General features: G+C 39.1%; 1 protein-coding gene across 1 annotated transcript in view; it reads left to right on the forward strand.

The window, feature by feature from the left end:
* Nucleotides 1-2,249: 2,249 nt before the first annotated feature.
* LOC142697920 (AF4/FMR2 family member 2-like) overlaps nt 2,250-20,275 on the forward strand; it is a gene marked incomplete at its 3' end in the record, with an annotated part of 383,807 nt that continues 365,781 nt past the window's right edge. Inside the window, exon 1 of the mRNA XM_075847722.1 lies at nt 2,250-2,459. Within this exon, the coding sequence (XP_075703837.1) occupies nt 2,413-2,459 (47 nt within the window). The remainder of the gene's footprint in view (nt 2,460-20,275) is intronic.

The following is a 20,275-nucleotide window of genomic DNA, read 5'->3' on the forward strand; positions in this document are numbered from 1 at the left end:
GGAAGCAAGATTTTATTAGGTTTCATATTTACGGGAAATACCTGTGCGCCCAAGTGACCTCCCCGATAATCACTTAGGCGCTGAAGTTTTCCGGCTGCTTATTCTTACACCTAGGACAGTTGTTCACTTGATGCTTGTCATCCCCACAGTAGAAGCAGAGACCATTCTTCCTGCGGAACTCTCTACGTTGTTGGGGGGACACGGAGGCCCCGAGTTGCATAGGTACATCCGAGTCTTCCATGGAAGAACAAAGCAACGGAACCTCGGGAGGCATCATGGGGGAGTCAGAGGAGAAGGCACAAAAATGTTCAAGTCGTCGTTCCCTGAGACGTCGGTCAAGTCATACTGCTAAAGCCATAACCTGATCTAGGGAGTCAGAAGAGGGATAGCTAACTAGCAGGTCTTTCAGGGCGTTCGACAGACCCAATCTAAACTGGCACCTCAAGGCAGGGTCATTCCACCGAGAAGCTACACACCACTTCCTAAAGTCAGAACAATACTCCTCAACAGGTCTCTTACCCTGACGTAAGGTCACCAGCTGACTCTCAGCAAAGGCAGTCTTGTCAGTCTCGTCATAAATGAGCCCGAGAGCAGAAAAGAAAAGATCAACGGAGGAAAGTTCAGGGGCATCAGGAGCCATGGAGAAGGCCCATTCTTGGGGCCCGTCCTGGAGCCGGGACATAATTATACCCACCCGCTGGCTCTCAGAACCTGAGGAGTGGGGCTTTAAGCGAAAATAGAGCCTACAACTCTCCCGAAATGAGAAAAAAGTCTTCCGGTCCCCTGAGAACCAGTCAGGCAACTTGAGGTGGGGTTCAAGAGGTGAGGTGGGGAGCACTACCACGGTAGCATCATGCTGGTTGCCCTTCTGAGCCAGGGCTTGGACCTGTAGGGAGAGGCCCTGCATTTGCTGAGCCAGGGTCTCAAGGGGGTCCATAGTTGTGTCAGGGACCAGGGTAGACTAGGTATATGGGCCTGTGATTATGTTATGACGGGGTAGGGAGACAGACAGGTGAGCCCTAATCTACCCGCCACTCAGTCCCTGCCTACTTGCAACGACCCGTCCTAGGCGACGGGGTACAACTGGGCGACGGTCCCTACGCTCAGTAAGTGCACAACAGACAAACAGACAAGGGTACACAGAAGCTAGGGAAACGGGGCAGCTGCCCACGGAGACACCGTGAGCAACGAGAGTAGTGAACGAGCCGAGTCAAACCAGGAGTGCACGAGGTACAAAACGCTGAGCAGGAGAGTGGTCAGTAAGCCAAGGTCAATAACAAGAAGAGGATCAGTAGTTCAAGCAGCAGCAGAGCCAGGAAACAAGCAGAGCAGAATCACAGGCAAAGGAGAAACAGGAAAGACAGGTATAAATAGACAGTGGGCGGGAGCTAGCTCCGTCTGGCCAGGCTGTGATAGGCTCTCCCACTCCTAAGCCTGCCATCCTGAGTGGTGGAAGATGGAGTCAGTCTCACAGGCATAGGAGCAGGTGCAGACTGATTACCCAAGGGCGTCGACACAGAAGCTGTGTCTGGCAGATCCTTTACAACATATATACAGAACCAGCACAAATACAGCTCAGTACAGAGATAATTTCCAAATTCAGTTTTGCAGGGTGGTTTTTCATACTGAATAGGAGTGAATAGTGAATAGGAGCAGAGCTGCAATACTGCAGCATGGCTGCTATACAGTGTATGGAGCCATCTGCTTCCGGCACCGACCCACTGCATAACTTAGGCGTTAGAGGCAGCTGGAACAGCTGATCGGTGCGGGGTCCAGGTGTCGGACCCCCACTGATCAAATGCTAATGACCTATCCTGATAGATAGATAGATAGATAGATAGATAGATAGATAGATAGATAGATAGATAGATAGATAGATAGATAGATAGATAGACAGACCGACCGACAGACAGACAGAGATAGACAGACCGACATAGATAGACAGACAGATAGATAGATAGATAGATAGATAGATAGATAGATAGATAGATAGATAGATAGATAGATAGATAGATAGATAGATAGATAGATAGATAGATAGATAGATACTGTACAGGTAACACAATGCCTTGAGCAATAACTTTGTATTTATTTATTTGTTACTATGCGCATCCCCTATGACTACCTTACAGTGTAGCATATAGCTGCCAGCAGAGGGAGCGCTACCTTTCAGGCTGCCAGAATGGTTGCTGTTCTGCTTCTCCTCACTCCCCCTCCTCCCATGTCTCTCACTTGCTCTGTCTCTCTCCCAGTGTGATGCTGCTGAGCTGCTGCCTCCTCCAGCCACAGCCAAGCAGCCGGAGCCCAGCGCAGAGCTCACCGGGGCGGACACTGGCACCTACTGCCCCCTCTCCCTGATCCCTGGCACCTCTGCTCCCCCCTGCAGGACACATCGCTGCATTCACTGCTATTATGGATCTATTCGACTTTTTCCGAGACTGGGAGCTGGATCAGCAGTGGTGGGTATTATCCTTATTCTTCTCTGCTGTGCTTTTACCTTTGTTAAGGTGTGTGTGCCTCTGTGTGCCAGGGGTGCCATCCCCAGTGCATGAGCCCCAGAGTTCCCGGAGTTTCCTCTATTGAGAAGCTGTCAGAGATTTCTCTGTGTTTTATTCCTTATCATGTTCGGAGCTGATCTGCTGTTCTGCCTGGAGAAGCTGCAGCTTTATGTACACGAGATGGGCTAAGTTTCCAGATGCCACCACGTCAGATGCTTTCATGTAGCCAACCTGACCATCAACACGCACAGGAGCTGTAGACACTTTGTTACAACTGTTGTGGATACAACGTATCACTGGCATGTCACAGCAGCATGTCCATAGAGATTGTCCTTATAGTTATTGTATGACATGTGGCAGGTGATCATATACTAAAAAAATAAATAATATATACACATATATCTATATATATCTATAGCAGAAGAAAATTTGCAGCACTCCAACATGAAAAAAATGGTGGTTTATTCAATCCAAAATAACAGCAACGTTTCAATCCTACAATAGGATCTTTATCAAGCCTGTTATTATACGTCCGAGGATCGGGACGTTTTTGCCTGGCACCTGGTCGATTATTTCTATGTGAGTGCTGCTGTCTTCTTGTGTTCTATATATATCTATGTATATATATATCTGTATCCTCTGTTCACTTTGTTAGTCATGTATTACACAGGGCTGTGCTATATTCCTGTCCTCATTGGGGCATAGTGCTGTCCTTTAATTTGATGTCCCATGTTCTTGGCGCTGCATGGAAGTGCTGATTACATACTGATGTGAGTGTATTCTCTGTACTACACTATGGAATATATTGGTGCTATACCAATACTATATATAGATTCTTTTAAAATTTTATGGCATGTGAGGTACATTCATGGTCAATTTCATGTTGCTCTATGTAGAGTTTTTTGGCCAGAAAAGTTCTGGTGAACTATACACATTGCCCCTTTGAAGGCTTCCTGACAGGTTGCTGAAATGTTTGAAATGCCAGCGGTGTGTTGTCAGGTAAATGGATGACATTGCTGTACATGGAGCTGGGAATTCACTTTGCCTTGTTCTGGTTTTAATTACAGAGAATCATTTATTAGAAAAGTATAAATGTCAAAACTGGTCAATAGTGGGATGAATGTGCAGGGAGGGCTCTTGTGTATCCTGGATGGGTATACGTGGATTTTAAGCTTCTGTGAGGCTTGTAATGTACAGTATCACACAGTCAGTCTGTAATGATAACATGTCGTTTGTCAATGTACAGATGTAGCTGAGCTAATTGTGTCTGAGCTTTTTGCAGCCGCATTGTTTACACATTGTAGGTTCATGTATGTAAGATCACAGATAAAACATCATAATATCAGCATCAGTTATGCCAAATGACAAATTTCGTTTTACTGCATCTGATCATCTCAGCTTTGCTATATCTGCATAATTTCATTTTCTTTTTACGGTTTCATTCAAATGAAAAATTCATTAGGATGTGACAAATATCCTTTCTATGTAGTCAAATCCTGACGCCAATACACGTTACCCATGCCCACACACCACCAGGCTGCACATAGCAGTCTATAATTGGATACTTTTATTATTCATTTTCACAATGTTTCTTATCTGTGTGCTATATAAAGCTTTATTGTCTTATGTTGAAATAAATTATGTGATGTGATGACTATTTTCAGTTATTTTATTTGTGAGATTTAATCAATCAAATGTTATATCATTAAAGGGGTTGTGGTTTTTAGATATCCTATTGCTTTGGGGGGGGGGGATCTCCCAATTGGCACTCTAATGTGTTAGTGTTTCGTTAAGAGTGGTGTCCCCTGTGGTTAATGGCTTTGAAAGACCGCCAGTATCTATTGAAAACAATGGACCCCCACCAGTGGAGAACATAGAAGAGAGGGCTCCCTTAGCAAAGATAAAAAATTGGGCATCCAGAAGGGCCTGTCGTTTTGTGGCTTTGCACAGGTGGCATGGAGCTGTAATACATTTGTGGGCATGAACCCTTACTGTCTCTTATTGATTATTTAACCCCCTTTCTATGACTCTTGTGCCAATTCCCCTACCCCTTGTTTGATAAAATTGCAGAGGTTCTCACCACAGAGTAGCAAAAGGGATGGAGCTACTAGGACTCGGCCTTCTTTCTCCAAGTCCCCATAGCAGTTGCATGGTCTGTCTCTTTGGTATGTAAATCCTTGACACCCACTGAATTCAATGAGCGGTGTGCAATGCTCCAATTTGAGCAAATATATAGCAGTTTCACACTAATAACAGATGATTTTGGGGAGCATATAGCAGCAAGAGCCCCGACTATCAAAGGTCATTCATGCTGTAGAGAGATTTTCCAAACCAGACGACCCCTTTAAATCTTAGTTGCGACCTGTGTAGCCATTACATTGACTACATAGAGTGTGTTTTTATTCTATGGCTGGCACATTACCAGTGTACATTCTTCTGCTAACTCATAGGATTATATGTTTTATGGTCCACATCTACTGTCATTGTTTTAATGTGTTGACTTAGTGACTGCAGCAGGAAATATGTTACTGAAATCACTGCTGGCGAAGATAACAAATAACCATTGAGACTGGTGAAATCACTGTATCTCCATTGTAAGTAATACTTATGCTTGTGAGGATATGGAGCTTGTCTCTGCTGAATGATTTGGCTCCATTTAACCCTTTTTCGGATGGACTGTGTTGGTTTTTACAGTATCCCGTATTGTTGGTGTTGAAGGTGCCTCTGGATTATTTCTGATTTTCTTTACAAGATCTGTTGTTTTCAGAACCCTTGTGTGACCTTCACTTACTGCATTGTAAAGTTTTAAGGTCTCTTTAACTGCTTACTAAAAACAAACCATAAACTTATTTCTTGCACTATGTAATGCTCACGTTGAGATGTAATATGAGTATGGAGTCATTAGGGGTCTTTATTACGCACAATCTCAGCTGTAATTTGGAGTAGTAGTGTCCATTTCATGTGCAGGGGTGTTTATTATTTGGGGCTCTACATTAATAATAGTAATAACAACAATATTATTATTATTATTATTAATAAGGCCTTGTTCACACAGCGTGTATTCAACGCATTTTTGATGCATCTAATGCGCAAAAAAACGCAACAAAAATGCATGCTTTCATGCATGCTTTCATCTTCCCATTGACATTAATGGGAAAGCGAATTGTAGTGCATATGACGTGTTTTTTTTACGTGCGCGTGTTTAAAAAAAGCGTTGCGTGAAAAAAAGAAGTGTCAGGTCAATTCTTGCCACGTAAAATGCGGTGAAAATGCACCGAAACGCGCCTAAATTCCCATAGTCAATGGAAATCCTAATTACGTTCCAAAACAACACGTCACAAATGTGCACAAACACGTAAAAAAAAATGCCTTTAGCATTTTTGACACATTTACACGTCATTTTTTTTAGCGCCATGTGAACAAGGTCTTACAGTAATCTATTTGTGATATCTTTGTGATTTAAAGGGGTTGCCCATGTGTTGAAAAAAAAAAGTTTAAAAATAAACAAAAACACTACACACCTCTTTAATCCCCCCACTGCCCACAAGTACAGCACATGACCACTGAGGCCACTGGCTGCAGCGTTCAAGTACCGGTACGGCACATCAGCGGTCTTTCATAGATCAGCCCTCTAGTCTTTGTTTACATGCTGCTAGCGGTGACTACACGTAAGAGCTCCAGCCAATCAGTGGCCTCATCGGTCACGTGCCGTAGTACTGGCATAACCGCTTGGCACGTGACCGCTGATGCCAAGTTACATCACTTCTAGCAGCATGTCAACAAAGACTGAAATGGGACCCCTGGGGACCCCCGGAGTATCTGCGCTGAATCAGCGGGGGATTGAAGAGGAGAGTAGTGTTCTCTTTTATTGTTATTTTTATATATTTGCGTCAAGGCCATGTGCACCGAGCCTGTATGAAGGCACTTGGAGTCTGTGTGTGTCGCTGTATGGTGCTTCTGCATAGTGTTGCGTTACAGAGAAGCGTCACTTCTAGGGGAGAATACCTCTATAATACAGCATTCGATGGAGCATGACCCCATTTTTTTTTTCTGTGGGATTCATGCAGAATTTAACAGGGAAAAATAATGTGAGACCTCCATATGAAGCCAGAGGGATATAGCGGTACAGTATGGGCCCTATTCTATGGGTGCCATTTTACGGCTTCGCACAAGTTGTATGGAACCGTAATATGTTTGTGGGCATGAACCCTTACTGTCTTTTATTGATTATTTCGCCATAGCTTTAGTATTAAAATTAGATATATGGATTATGGAACAGATTATACATGAAGTTCAATTAACAAAGCTGCTCTTTTGTATAATATCTGTTTATGTTCTAGATTATTAGATTTATTCAACACAATTTTGTTAATAGGGAAAAAAGAGAGGCTTGTGTTATATACATGTGCTTTATTATTTCATTAAGTCCATTGTTCACTGTTATTAGCTATTTCGGTTTGGAAGAGGCTGAGTGTAAGGCTCTTGTACAGGTGGAATCCGTCGCTAAATTCTGCTGCACATTCATTTTTATGGCAGGTGGACGCTTCTTATTTCCGCTAGCTGATTTTTTTTTTAGCGAGCAGGCAAAAGAAGCATCCTGTCCGATCTTCGGGCGGATTCCGCCCAAACCTCCCATTGAAGCGAATGGGAGAATGAATCTTCCTGCTGACAGCAGGAATAATTCTGCGGCGCATTTTGCGGCGGAATCTGCCAAGCAAAAGCTGCCGTGTGAACATAGCCTTACAGAATGTTCATCAACGGTATTACTGGCATAAAGTAAAAAAATTAAAAAAATCCCTGACCCTCATGATTTTTATTGTCAATCACATATTTCCAGTTCTGAGAACCTCCAGGAACTTTTACATACAGTACATGACGGGAGGCGCTGTTTGTACTACGGGTTAAATGCTGTATAAGGGATCATTTATACAAAGTGATCATTGCTGTAATCTGAACAATAATAAACTGTTGTAACCATAATCAGCTCATGTACATACATTAAAATATCATTTGTTCTTTGGGAAATTATTTATTCATATGTAAAATTAGAAAAAGTCTCTTGGCTAAAATCATTGTGATATATGTAACCAGAAGGGTTGTGATCAGCAATTTGACAATTGCTTATCACTGAAAGGAAAATATTGCACATACACCTTGCATTCTATGTATATCTTTACGTATGATGTCATTATATACATATTGCATTCTATGTATATCTTTACCTATGATGTCATTATATACATATTGCATTCTATGTATATCTTTACCTGTGATGTCATTATATACATATTGTTTTCTTCATGTATCTTTACCTACGATGTCAGAATATACCCCTTCCATTCTGTATATTGTTACATTTGATGTCATAATATACACATTGTATTCTATGTGTATCTTTACCTATGATGTCATAATATACACCTTGTATTTTTATTTATAGTTATCTATGATTTCACAGTATACACATTGTATTCTTCATGTAGCTTTACCTATGATGTCATAATATACCCCTTCCATTCTGTGTGTTGTTAACTTTGATGTCATAATACACATTCTCTATTCTGTATGTATTTTTACCTTTGATGTCATAATATACTCCTTGTATTTTTTGCACAGATCATGAATTATGTTGACAGTCTTTAGCTTCTGTATTAGATATGTTATTATTGTATATCTTTTACTACTCTGCAATAAAACAGCAAGTGATCAGTAAACTGAACAGCATTGTACACGTATGTTATATATTTGTAAATTGGAAGATGAGGTGAAGCAGATTATTTTTTTCCCATTTTGGATAAACTTAAACAAAGATACTGGCATACATTAAAAAAGTAAAAAAATGTCAGTCATAAGGCCTATTGACTATGTGTAATGTAATAAAATCATGAGGTCTATACTATCGTATAGATAGGTCTGTGTGAGATCGAAATGGCATACAATAGTGTTTGTATTTTGGAATCTGAACCATGTACACACAAAATATAAATAATCCTGTTATAATACCCTGAGACAGTATTGTGATTGTAGTGACATCTCATGGTGTTGATTGTATATTGGTGGTTACTCCTTGTGAAAAGGTCTCTAAGGGTATGTACACTTGTCACTATGAGATACGTCTGGCGGTAACATTGATGAGTGTTGGGGCATCTGTACTGCTAGAGCAAATGCATGTGGAAACTTAGTTGAATTTAATAGAGAGCTAAATAACCTAGTGTATTGGGACATCTACACATTACACCTATAGGAGCTTTTATGATATCCCCTTTTAAATCCATAGTCATTAATATGGATTTGAACCCCCTTTCAGCTAAAACAGCTTCCACTCTTCTAGGAAGGCTTTCTATAAGATTTTGGAGTGTGTCTGTGGGACTATACACTATATGAAGTCATGAGTGTGGTCAGACACTGATGTTGGGGGAGAGGGCCTGGCTCACAATCTCTGTTAGGCTGGGTTCACACGACCTATTTTCAGGCGTAAACGAGGCGTATTATGCCTCAATTTACGCCTGAAAATACGGCTCCAATACGTCGGCAAACATCTGCCCATGCATTTGAATGGGTTTGCCGACGTACTGTGCAGACGACCTGTAATTTACGCGTCGTCGTTTGACAGCTGTCAAACGACGACGCGTAAAATGACTGCCTCGTCAAAGAAGTGCAGGACACTTCTTTGGACGTAATTTGAGCCATTTTTCATTGGATTCAATGAAGAAAAGCTCTAAATTACGGCCGTCAATGACGCCTCGCAAAATGCGAGGACGAGCAATTACGTCTGAAATTACGGAGCTGTTTTCTCCTGAAAACAGCTCCGTAATTTCAGACGTAAATGCAGTTTACGTGTGCACATACCCTAATAGTTCATCCCAAAGGTGTTCGATGTGGTTGAGGTCAGGGCCCTGTGCAAGCCAGTCAAGTTCTTCTACACCAAACTTACCCAACCATGCCTTATAGACCTTGTGCACTGGGGCACAGTCATGCGGGAACAGACAAGGGCCGAACCCCAAACTATTATCAAAAAGTTGGAAGCATGCAATTGTCCAAAATATCTCAGTATGCTAAAACATTAAGATTTCCCGTCACTGGAACTAAGGGGCCTAGGCCAACCCCTGAAAAACAACCCTTAACATAATCCCTCCTTCACCAAACTTTACAGTTGGAACAATGCAGTCAGGCAGGTAACGTTCTCCTGGCATTCGCCAAAGCCAGACTCATCCATCAGACTGCCAGATAAGAGAAGCGTGATTCATCACTCCACAGAACACGTTTCCACTTCTTCAGAGTCCAGTGGCGGCTGCTTTACATCACTCCATCCAACTCTCAGCATTGTGCTTGGTGATGTAAGGCTGGCATGCAGCTGCTCGGCCATGGAAACCCATGCCATGAAGCTCCCAGCGCAGTTTTTGTGCAGCTGTTAATGCCAGAGGATGTGTATAACGCTGTAGTGAATCAGCAGAGCATTGGCAACTTTTATGCACTATGCGCCTTAGCACTCGGTGACCTCGTTGTTTCTGTGGTCCCTGAACGCTTCCACTTTGCAATAATACCACTCACAGTTGATCGTGGAGTATCTAGGAGGGAAGAAATGTCATGAACTGACTTGTTACAACGGTGAGATCCCATTACGGTACCACGCTGGAATTCAGTGAGCTCTTTAGAACGACCCATTCTTTCACAAATGTTTGTAAAGGCGACTGCATGGCTAGGAGACTTATTTTATACACCTGTGGCAATAGGACTGAATGAAACACCTGAATTCAATGATTAAGAGGTGCGTCCCAATACTTTTCTTCATATAGTGTATGTGAGCTGTAAGTCAAGGGGGAACGATGCTTGAATATACCTTTATTCCAGCGTCTCAGTGCGTGGACTGTCGATGATGGTATTTCTAAATAATGTTTTCTTTTTAGTTGGTAGTATTAGATAGATAGATAGATAGATAGATAGATAGATAGATAGATAGATAGATAGATAGATAGATAGATAGATAGATAGATAGATAGATAGATAGATAGATAGATAGATAGATAGATAGATAGATAGATATGAGATAGATGATAGATAGATAGAGAGAGAGAGAGATAGATAGATAGATAGATAGATAGATAGATAGATAGATAGATAGATAGATAGATAGTGATAGACATAGAAATATCCTGCCACAAGTTTAACTTATATTAACAGATCAATATCTACACTGTACGTCTGAACATGCTTATAGGGTATAAGTTCATTTTCAGTGTTTTATTCTAGAGGTCTTTCTGTTAGATAGCGGTCTTATTTTAGATATTAGCGTGCACACATATTTATTTCTATGTATAATAGATAACAATCATACTATTTCTGAACAGTACACAATGGATTATGGATTATGATGGGCAGGTTGTGTAAGGACCATACAGTGTGTAGAATGGCAGAGTTTAAATACTTGCATTTCACTGTCTTCGGCTTCTTTTATGTCAGACTTCTACAATAATATGACCTAATAGATAAAACATAGATTATAGTTTCTTACTTCTACAGATTAAAACAAAATGAGACGTCACGGCTGCCGCACTAGTTGTTAAATAAGGGGAAAGATTTTATCAATCGGTCATACTTGTATATAATGCCTTGCAAGTAGCCGAATTACAGCAAAGCTGGCAAACTGGCAGTTATGCAGGAAGAGACACCAACCCTCAAACCTTATATAAATAGTAAGTTCAAAGGTCTCCGAGTGGCTGTCAGAGAGCAGAACAAGCCATCTGCAGGCCAGGTTTCTCTGCTGTATGTGTGGAAAAACATAGTACATGCCACAGCAACATATTTCCTCAGCCTAGAGGGGGTGATCCTGCACTCTAGACAAAGGTGGACTGTTTCATTCCCAGCCAGTGCCACATACCATGTGTTTCTATAGAACGGTTTACAGTCGCTTTTTATAAAGCAAATCCCTGGAATGGCTGGGTAACCGAAATTATTTTTATAACTAAAGGAGCTGTGTTCTTCCCAATGAGGAAAATGTGCAAACATTTTCTGGATGTATAGATAAAAGACAGACATTACTGTGAATAATACCATCAATTCAGTCTGGACTATTAACTCTTTACATGCAGTATTCATGAAACGGAGTCTGATCAATGCTATAATAAATATTTGTTGAGCTGACAAAGTACATCTGTAGGAAGGAAATACGTTTTTGTTATACTCTTTTGTTTAATAATTTGAAAAGCAGAGCTCCATTTTTGTAAGCTGTTGGAGTTGTACGTTCACCGGCAGTCCTATGTAAAACCTTAGACAACATTTAGGGATATTATGATAAACTGTGCCAAATGACAAACTTAGCTCTTTTTTATCTTGGTGCATTTCTGTGTGACTTAAAAAACTTATAAGTTAAGTGGCAATAGACACAAGGGTTAAGCCAGGAAGTTTTTGTCTCATAAAAACGACCTCTGTCCATATGTCCTATAGAGAAGTTCCCAAGCTTGGGACCCCCTTCTATAAACCAGAACAGAGCGCATTCACTTGACCATTCACTTGAATGACCGCCATCTTATAGTTGCCCTAAAGCGGCCTCTTGAGATATTTCAAACTATACAGTATATATCACTTGGCCAATGTTGACGTGCAAAAAAAAAATTTCATAAGAACAAGAAGTGAACAATTTGAGGTGTTGAAATATATTTTCCAAAATGATAGCAAAATATTTAGGGGTTTTCCAGGAATATATACATAGCGATTAAATGCAAACTAAATGTGCTTCCTCACTTCTCAATATATAGTCCTATAATTGGTCATGAAAAACATTTTGGGAAATGCAGCTGACGGGGGCACTGGAGGGCAGATTTTACAAATAGAATGCTTTCATATTTTCCATTTCTTATATAGCACCAACATATTCTGCAGCGCAGTACATACAGTAGAGAGTAGTAACAAACATCAGTCCCTGTCCCTATTAAAGCTCATAATCTAATTTCCCTAGCTCGGGCACACACTTGGACTAATTTTATAGTTTGCTGATTACAATGTCAATATGTTTTGGAGTGTGGGAGAAAATTACCCATGCAAACTCAGGAGAAGAGATCAACTCTTCTCAATCTCGCACAATCCACTTGGGCATTGGCAAGAAATATGTCCATTTCCTTCAAATGTATATAATCCCACTCTTCTGTCACCCCCTGCAGCCATGGTTCCTGAGAGCAAATCATAACAATTAGTGCATGAGAAAGTTGGGGCATGTCTACTGTTGAGTTATGTACTCATATTAAAAAGTTTACGAGAAAAAGAAAAAAATTATAAAAAATAGTATAAGAAATAGAAAAAATAATCGAAGCAAGATTTAAACTCAAAAGTGGAGTCCACTGGACAGAATGGAAAATGAAGACATTGTCATGGATGAAGGTTCTCAAAATATTATAATGAATTATAAGCCGTCTAAATATTTGAGATGTGACTGTTTTTGAAAAAGGGCAAATGAATGTTTGCCCCTAGGAAGATAACAAGCCGTCATGATCAGGTAATTTTATATGGGCGGACCATCCGCCTCAGCAGTTGCCGGTGAATTAGAAGCAGGCACTGAAGATTTGGCTTGTCAGCGGCTTCTAAGGGAAATACGGAGAAAGGGAAACGTTTACATTTTAGAGAAAGTTTATTTGAGGAGATTCAGTAAACCCCCAAAGAGACTACAAAAATAAATATGGTAATATGTCATGCCAGATAAACACTAGTTGATTGCTATCAATATGTTTATAGGAATAACATTAACCAGATTTATTTGATTCTTGTTTATTGGAGTCCACATTCTAAATAGAAGAAATTTAAATTTGTGGTTGAGATTTCGATGTTCAATTAGTTGTATCCTTAATATTGCATTAATGAAAAGACATTTGCTTCTTAAAATTTGAAGTCGGAGAATTAATATTTGGAACATAATGCCTTTTGAATGAGGCATCTGCTGGCAAAGTTTAAGCTTCATTATTCAACAGGAAAATCCTTACCAAATATTGATTTTTCATAATTGGTTTATATATCAACAGTTGCCATATACTTAACCTATAGTCAAGAGTTGTCAGCACAATCACTCCGAAAGCAATGTGAACTGGTTCTAAGCCCTTTGAGCGGATAAAAAAAACAAAACCTTTTGGCCAAAAATTATATTCTTTGCTGTAAAATAGGCTTTATTTCTCACCCAAAATAAATTACATTTGTCTAATTATCATTAAATCATATACCGTAGGTAAATACTATATCAATACAGATTATTGGAAGGACTTCTAAAATCACAAATATTACATTTACTTGAACAACAATATAAAATGTTTTATAAATACTAATATAAAATATATTTTAGAACAAAGGTTAGAGCAGCCAAGCTAATGAGTTTTCCTCACACAGATATGTAGTATATAGAGGGAAATGGGTGACTTTGTGGTTGGCATCACTGACTTTATATCCTCTATAATGAGTTGCCCTGTATTCATTAACAGAGGTTTCCTTTTCAATGTTGCCTCTATATACTGATTTTAACCATCTCTTTCAATTTGCCAATAGCATATGTTTCTTTGGTGTATTTGGCTAAGGAATAAGGTTGTAAGTTCTAGTGTACATAGGCAATTGTGAATGAATATCATGAACCTGGCAAACCTGTAGATGGTTTATTTTGCGATTCATTTTTTTTGTTATTAAATATACCCGTCATCCATCCCTAATAATGCCAGCCTTAAGCTAGATGATACCCTGTGTGGTACATTCTGTTGGTGACAAGCATATAACCATACCAAACAGTGCCTAATTCTAAGCACCATGACAGTATGGTGCACAAATAATATTACATTGGATAAATAACACTTCCACACAGTTTTCTAAATAAAAGTTTTATACAGTGCCACCACCACCATACACTGCAAAAATAACACACTGTAAAGTACCTATAGAGCAGTACCACAAAATCTCAGCATACAGTGCTCAAATAATACCTACATACAGTGACCATAGAAAAGCTCTATATATAAAGTAATCTGACCTAAACAGTACTATACAATGACCAAATAAATCTGCTATACAATATTAAGATTGATGGTGTTCAAAAGCCTCAGGTGCCAGGCCATCTGTGACTCCCTCTTCAGCACGGGTATGGCTGATGTGTCTTGCGTGAGCTCTCAGGTCACACACACCTGAGGTCAGATACTCGATGCAGTAGGTGGAGAAACAAATATGTCAAAGCATAGGTAAGGAAGAAGGGCACCACAGTATTTATTTATTTCTGATACTTATATAGCGCCAACATATTATTGTACAGAGGTCCTCACTAACTGTCCCCATTGGGGCACACAATCTAAATTCCCTATTGGTACATGGGAGGAAACCTGAGTACCTGGAGGAAATCCATGCAAACACAGGGAGATCTCATGAACTCCATGAAGATGTTGTCCTTGGTTGGATTTGAACCCGCACCCCAGCACTGCAAGGCATTCTAACCACTGAGCCACCGTGCTGCCCCACACACAGTAAAATTAGCATGGTACCCTCCCGGCCAGGCCCTTGATAAGCAACACCAAACCCTCATGGGCTACCTCCCCCATAACATGCATTACACAATTACAATCTAATTGCCGATTGTAATTGTAGCATCTAGAATTTTGTCTTATTTGTAAATTAACCTTTATGTCTACAGCAACCTGCTTTGTGATTTCAACGTACACAGAGGTGTGTTTAGATTGAGCCTAAACATACAGTGGGTCATTGCAATATTGTAATTAGCTTGAAACTGAGATTAGTCACAGTGAGGAGTATTACTAAACCTGCAGACATATCTATGGTTGGGCTTATTAAAGTGAATGCTTTCTATTAATACAGTGTATATAACCTCTATAAGTATAACTTATGAGGTACTAAAAATCAAATTACATATATTTAACTCTAAGCACTTTTTTGCTGTCATACGGAGGCCTCTGGGAACAGAATATGGTTGGATCCTCCCTCCCAACTGCCAATTCGTCAAGTCATCCCTATAGCGTCAGAATATATATGCCCATTTTTTGACCAGTTTCTGCTTTCCTTGGCTTCACCGGTGCATGTCAGCAGCTCACACACAAGCAGCTGGTAATTGGATAAGGGGGCTGTGCGAAATAGTCATTGTGTTTATTTGGTTGCTGGGAGCATGTGAGAAGTGCTTGATGGTACTGTGTGGTAAAGGCCCCTCAGCAAATGCCCTTCTGCCCCCCCCCCCATTATCTGGCCCTGGCGGCAAAGATAAATCTATTTGGAGGTCTATTATCAGTCAACACTTATGATATCATTCTGCACACTTATAAAACCATTATTACCTTTCAATGTTACAAAAGATACTCAGGTATACACAAACTATATATTATGTTCAAGGTTGATAGAATATATATAATGTACTATTTAGCTAGTTATAACTAAATTGGACATCTTTAATGTTAATGCTCCCTTATCAACACATAACATTCACATATTTATTAAAACAAATCAATGGTTATTATCTGGTGAATAAAGATTTAAGCCTTTCCCTATGTGTACCGGTTTATACAAGTATATATATATTTTATGTATTTTGCTCAGATTGATTATAATCTGAAGTAAAATAATATCTAACGTTCTTCTAATGTGTTTTGAAAATTATGAAAAAAATATTAAAACAATAATTGGGACTCCATCATTCAAAGGCACAATTTAAAAATTAAGAAAAGAATAAGGAATCTTGACAGATGTCTGTTGGGTTGATTCGCCACCTAATTAATGGAAATAAAGTGAAAGTGAGATGGTTCTGTTATTGTAACCACCTGCTAAGCATTTGTCTCCGATCCAGTTTAGTTAATGATAGAATTAACAATGTATCTTTAATAGTATATTTACATAAGCCAGGTGCACCCATCGTAAACAGGAAGACCACAATATTTCACTTTTGATCATCAACTGATGCATCTCTCGGCAATTCTCAGCTTGTTTGCACAAAATGTAAATATTCCTCAAATTAATATATATATATATATATATATATATATATATATAGCACACAAGAGAATGGCGACAGCACACTGCAAACACCAATGTCACCTAAATATAAATAAATATGCATTGCTACTAAATCTACTTACAATAGGGAGGTTCTTAGAACACATTTTGATCAAATTGTGTGAGCCCACCTGCCACGACAATGCGTCCTCTTTAGGTGGGAGCCTAATCTGCACATACTCCCAGAACTGGGACTAAGCCTACATATATATGGGGATGGTAGGAACTGGCATTAAAATAATTTAAATCACCAAGGGTAGAATGGGAGGAGTGCAAGATCAAAAAATGGATGCAGTCACTAACCCCACATATATAAATCACATAAACAACGCAAAAGTTTGAACAGCACATTCCAACAAAATGAAACAACAACATGTATACAGGTGCAAGAACGCCTGTGACTGCAAATATACAGCAGACAAAAAAATGGCGACAGCACACTGCAAACACTAATGTAACCTAAACTGCTAAATATAAATAAATATGCATTACTGCTAAATCTACTTACAATAGGGAGGTTCTTAGCGCACATTTTTTTTATCAAACTGAGTGAGCTCACCTGCCACAACAAGGCGTTCTCTATGGGTGGGAACCTACTCTGCACATACACACAGAATTGGGACTAAGCCTACATATATCTGGGGATGGTAGAAACCAGCATTAAGCTAATTAAAATTACCCAGGGCAGAATGGGAGGAGTGCAAGATCAAAAATGGAGGCACTCACTAACCGCACATATATGAATCACATACGTTTTATATATAAATATATATATATATATATATATATATATATATATATATATATATATATATAAAAAATTTTGTCACAATTATTTAATAGAACTACCTTTATAACCAGAACCCCGATGCTGCAAGGCAACAGTGTTATCGGTAAGGGGGTTACCTCTAACTAGGGTGTGAGCTAAATTCTGGGTCAGCAGCACACCTTGCTCCTGTTGGCACTCCTCTTGTCTCAAGTCGCAATTCACAACTTGGGGCCCATCTAGTGAATGCAATTAGAACCCACTAAGTCTGAAAATAAAGGCAACTTTTGGACACCATCCATTATAATGGCCTGTGAATGCAAATCAAAGTGGCATTTTAATCAGCTTTAAAGTCTGTACAAAATCTGCCATTTTTTTTTTCAGTCATGAAAGTGTAAGAATGTGGGAGTGGCACCCACATTTTGTTGCCTCTAATGTCCATTTTTCCCTAGGGTTAGAGTTCCATAGGAAGACATGTTCCTGCTGGATATTGCATTGTCATGTGTGTTTTGTATTGTCAATTGTATTGTGGCGTGGTTCTGGTACAATAAATGGCGACCGCTGTAGCTTAAAGACAATTTGGTGCTGGAAGACACAGCACGGATGCCATCTTAGTTAGGTTGTATTGCTGCGCCATAAAAGCGTTAGAGATGCGTAAAAGGCAGTTGTTCCCACCAACCAGTGTTCTGTGTGCGGGCTGCGGCTAATGTATAGCAGAGTTATTGCTAAAGTGCCAGAGGTGTTACCTTTCAATGTAATCCTCTCTGTGATGATATTGAGATGACTGCTGAGAAGTGATCTCCATAGAACAGGAAGTGATCTCTACAGAAGAGGAAGGATCAGTCTATGGTGAGGCTCAGTGGCCAGAGTAAAAACGGCAAGATTTTAAGTTTTTTTTAGTGTATGTATATAATGACATGCAAAAACATGAACAAAAATTATTTAATAATATTATTAACATAAAACAGAAACAATCGGTCATTTTCTGATGACACACTCCCTTCAAACAGACTGTAGCTCTCGTGTATCCACAGAAGTGTTGTACAACACCGGCCTAAGTAAACTTACCGCATTACCCTGCACATTTAGCCTTACACCACCTAGTCTGTCATTACAAAACAACCCTTTTAAGTGCAATTTAAATATTATTTGATTATCCCTTTAATTCCACCCTGACCACCCCCCCTAACTTTAGCTCTGTGTATATTAACAGTCTAGTATATTTCGGATGGAAGAAATTGGGGCTGATGGTGGGTATGGACAGGCCTTAAAGTGCATGTTACCAACATTATGTGCAGGCAGACACTTATAATATTGTAAGATAAAGTTCTCTGACATCACTAGTTCCTAAAGAACCAAATTCTAAAAAAAAATAAAAATTTTATCTGTTTTATCCTACAGAAAATGGCTGCCTCCGTACGGGGCACATGACAAGAACACTTGTAGTATTTTAATTGATTGTTAAGGGGATTTAGAATCTGTCTAAACAATGTTCAAGGAAAGACAGGAATGCTTTGTCTGAGATTATTTAGGTTCTCACTAGTATAAAGAGATTCTCACCAAAGTAAGAAATCATGGTTTGTTAAGACAAGAATGAAGTTAAGTATTAATCCCTTTACTGCTAGAAAGGGCCTGTAACAAATCCAAATCCATAGCCTGGGTATAAACCTGTGTTTGTGTAGCTTATATACAATTTACTGCTCTGAAAATATTGATTTTAGTGCGTTAGAAAACGGATTCCCATTGCATATTTGTAAAATAATGCCACTCAGGGTAACGTCAATAAAGCATATAGTTATTGAAGAACAGATTCATTTTCCAAATGAAGAGAATTAAAAAATAAAGAACTAAAAAAATGAATACATTTTGGGCTACTTTAAAGCCTTGTTCACACATAATTGGTCCTGAGTGTCAGTGGTATACGAAAAATGTAAAATCTTATCTTTGAAATATTTCTAGGACTATTTCTCTGGTTTATGGAGATACTTGATATAAAAAGTACATATGCACTTTTTTGCTTTTTTTATTGTGGAATTGAATGTGTAAAAACCACCTCAAAGAAAGCGCAACTTCATCATGCTGTGATTGCGAACAATGTAGCAAATTCTGGAGAAAACAAAGGGGGCACTACAATTTCTATCTATCTAATCTATCTATCTATCTATCTATCTATCTATCTATCTATCTATCTATCTATCTATCTATCTATCTATCTATCTATCTATCTATCCATCCATCCATCCATCCATCCATCCATCCATCCATCCATCCATCCATCCATCCATCCATCCATCTATCTATCTATCTATCTATCTATCTATCTATCTATCTATCTATCTATCTATCTATCTATCTATCTGTCTATCTCTCTATATATCTGTCTGTCTCTCTATCTATCATTATTGATCTATCATTATTTTCTAAATGTGTCTCTATTATGTGTCTCTATTATATTCACAATCAAGGGTGGTGGGAATTTAACTGGAAAATATGTAGTGTTCCTAGTAATACTAGAAACAAGAGAAAATCTAGTAAATATTACAAATAAGCGGTTTGAAAGAAAACTTTCACAATTTACATTAGATAAGTTCTTAAAAAAAAGAAATTTATTTTTATCCTAAGACATGCATCAATCTCTGATACAATTCTCCTATAAATAAGCAATTAGTATAAGAGTCTTGCCGAAAAGCCATTTCTACTTCTTTGTACAGAAGAGCCGTGTTAAACAAATGTTTACTTTGTAAGAGAACACAATTTTTAAAACATTTGTTTTGCGACAATAAATCTGTCTTCAGTTACAGACTGCACAATTTCAAGTAAGTTGGATAAATAATGAGTACTCAAGATACCTATTACTTTTCTGACATTGTGGCAGAGTGCCATTAACAGAACTCGATATTCTCAAACTCCTAAATGTATTTTCAATGCCTGATTTATTTTCCCTGCACAAAAATGATCCTTTTACACAAGTGTGCTGTCTTCCTCAGTGTTACTTCCCAGA

The sequence above is a fragment of the Rhinoderma darwinii genome (genome assembly GCF_050947455.1).
Source record: "Rhinoderma darwinii isolate aRhiDar2 chromosome 8 unlocalized genomic scaffold, aRhiDar2.hap1 SUPER_8_unloc_3, whole genome shotgun sequence".
NCBI classification, from domain to species: domain Eukaryota; kingdom Metazoa; phylum Chordata; class Amphibia; order Anura; family Rhinodermatidae; genus Rhinoderma; species Rhinoderma darwinii.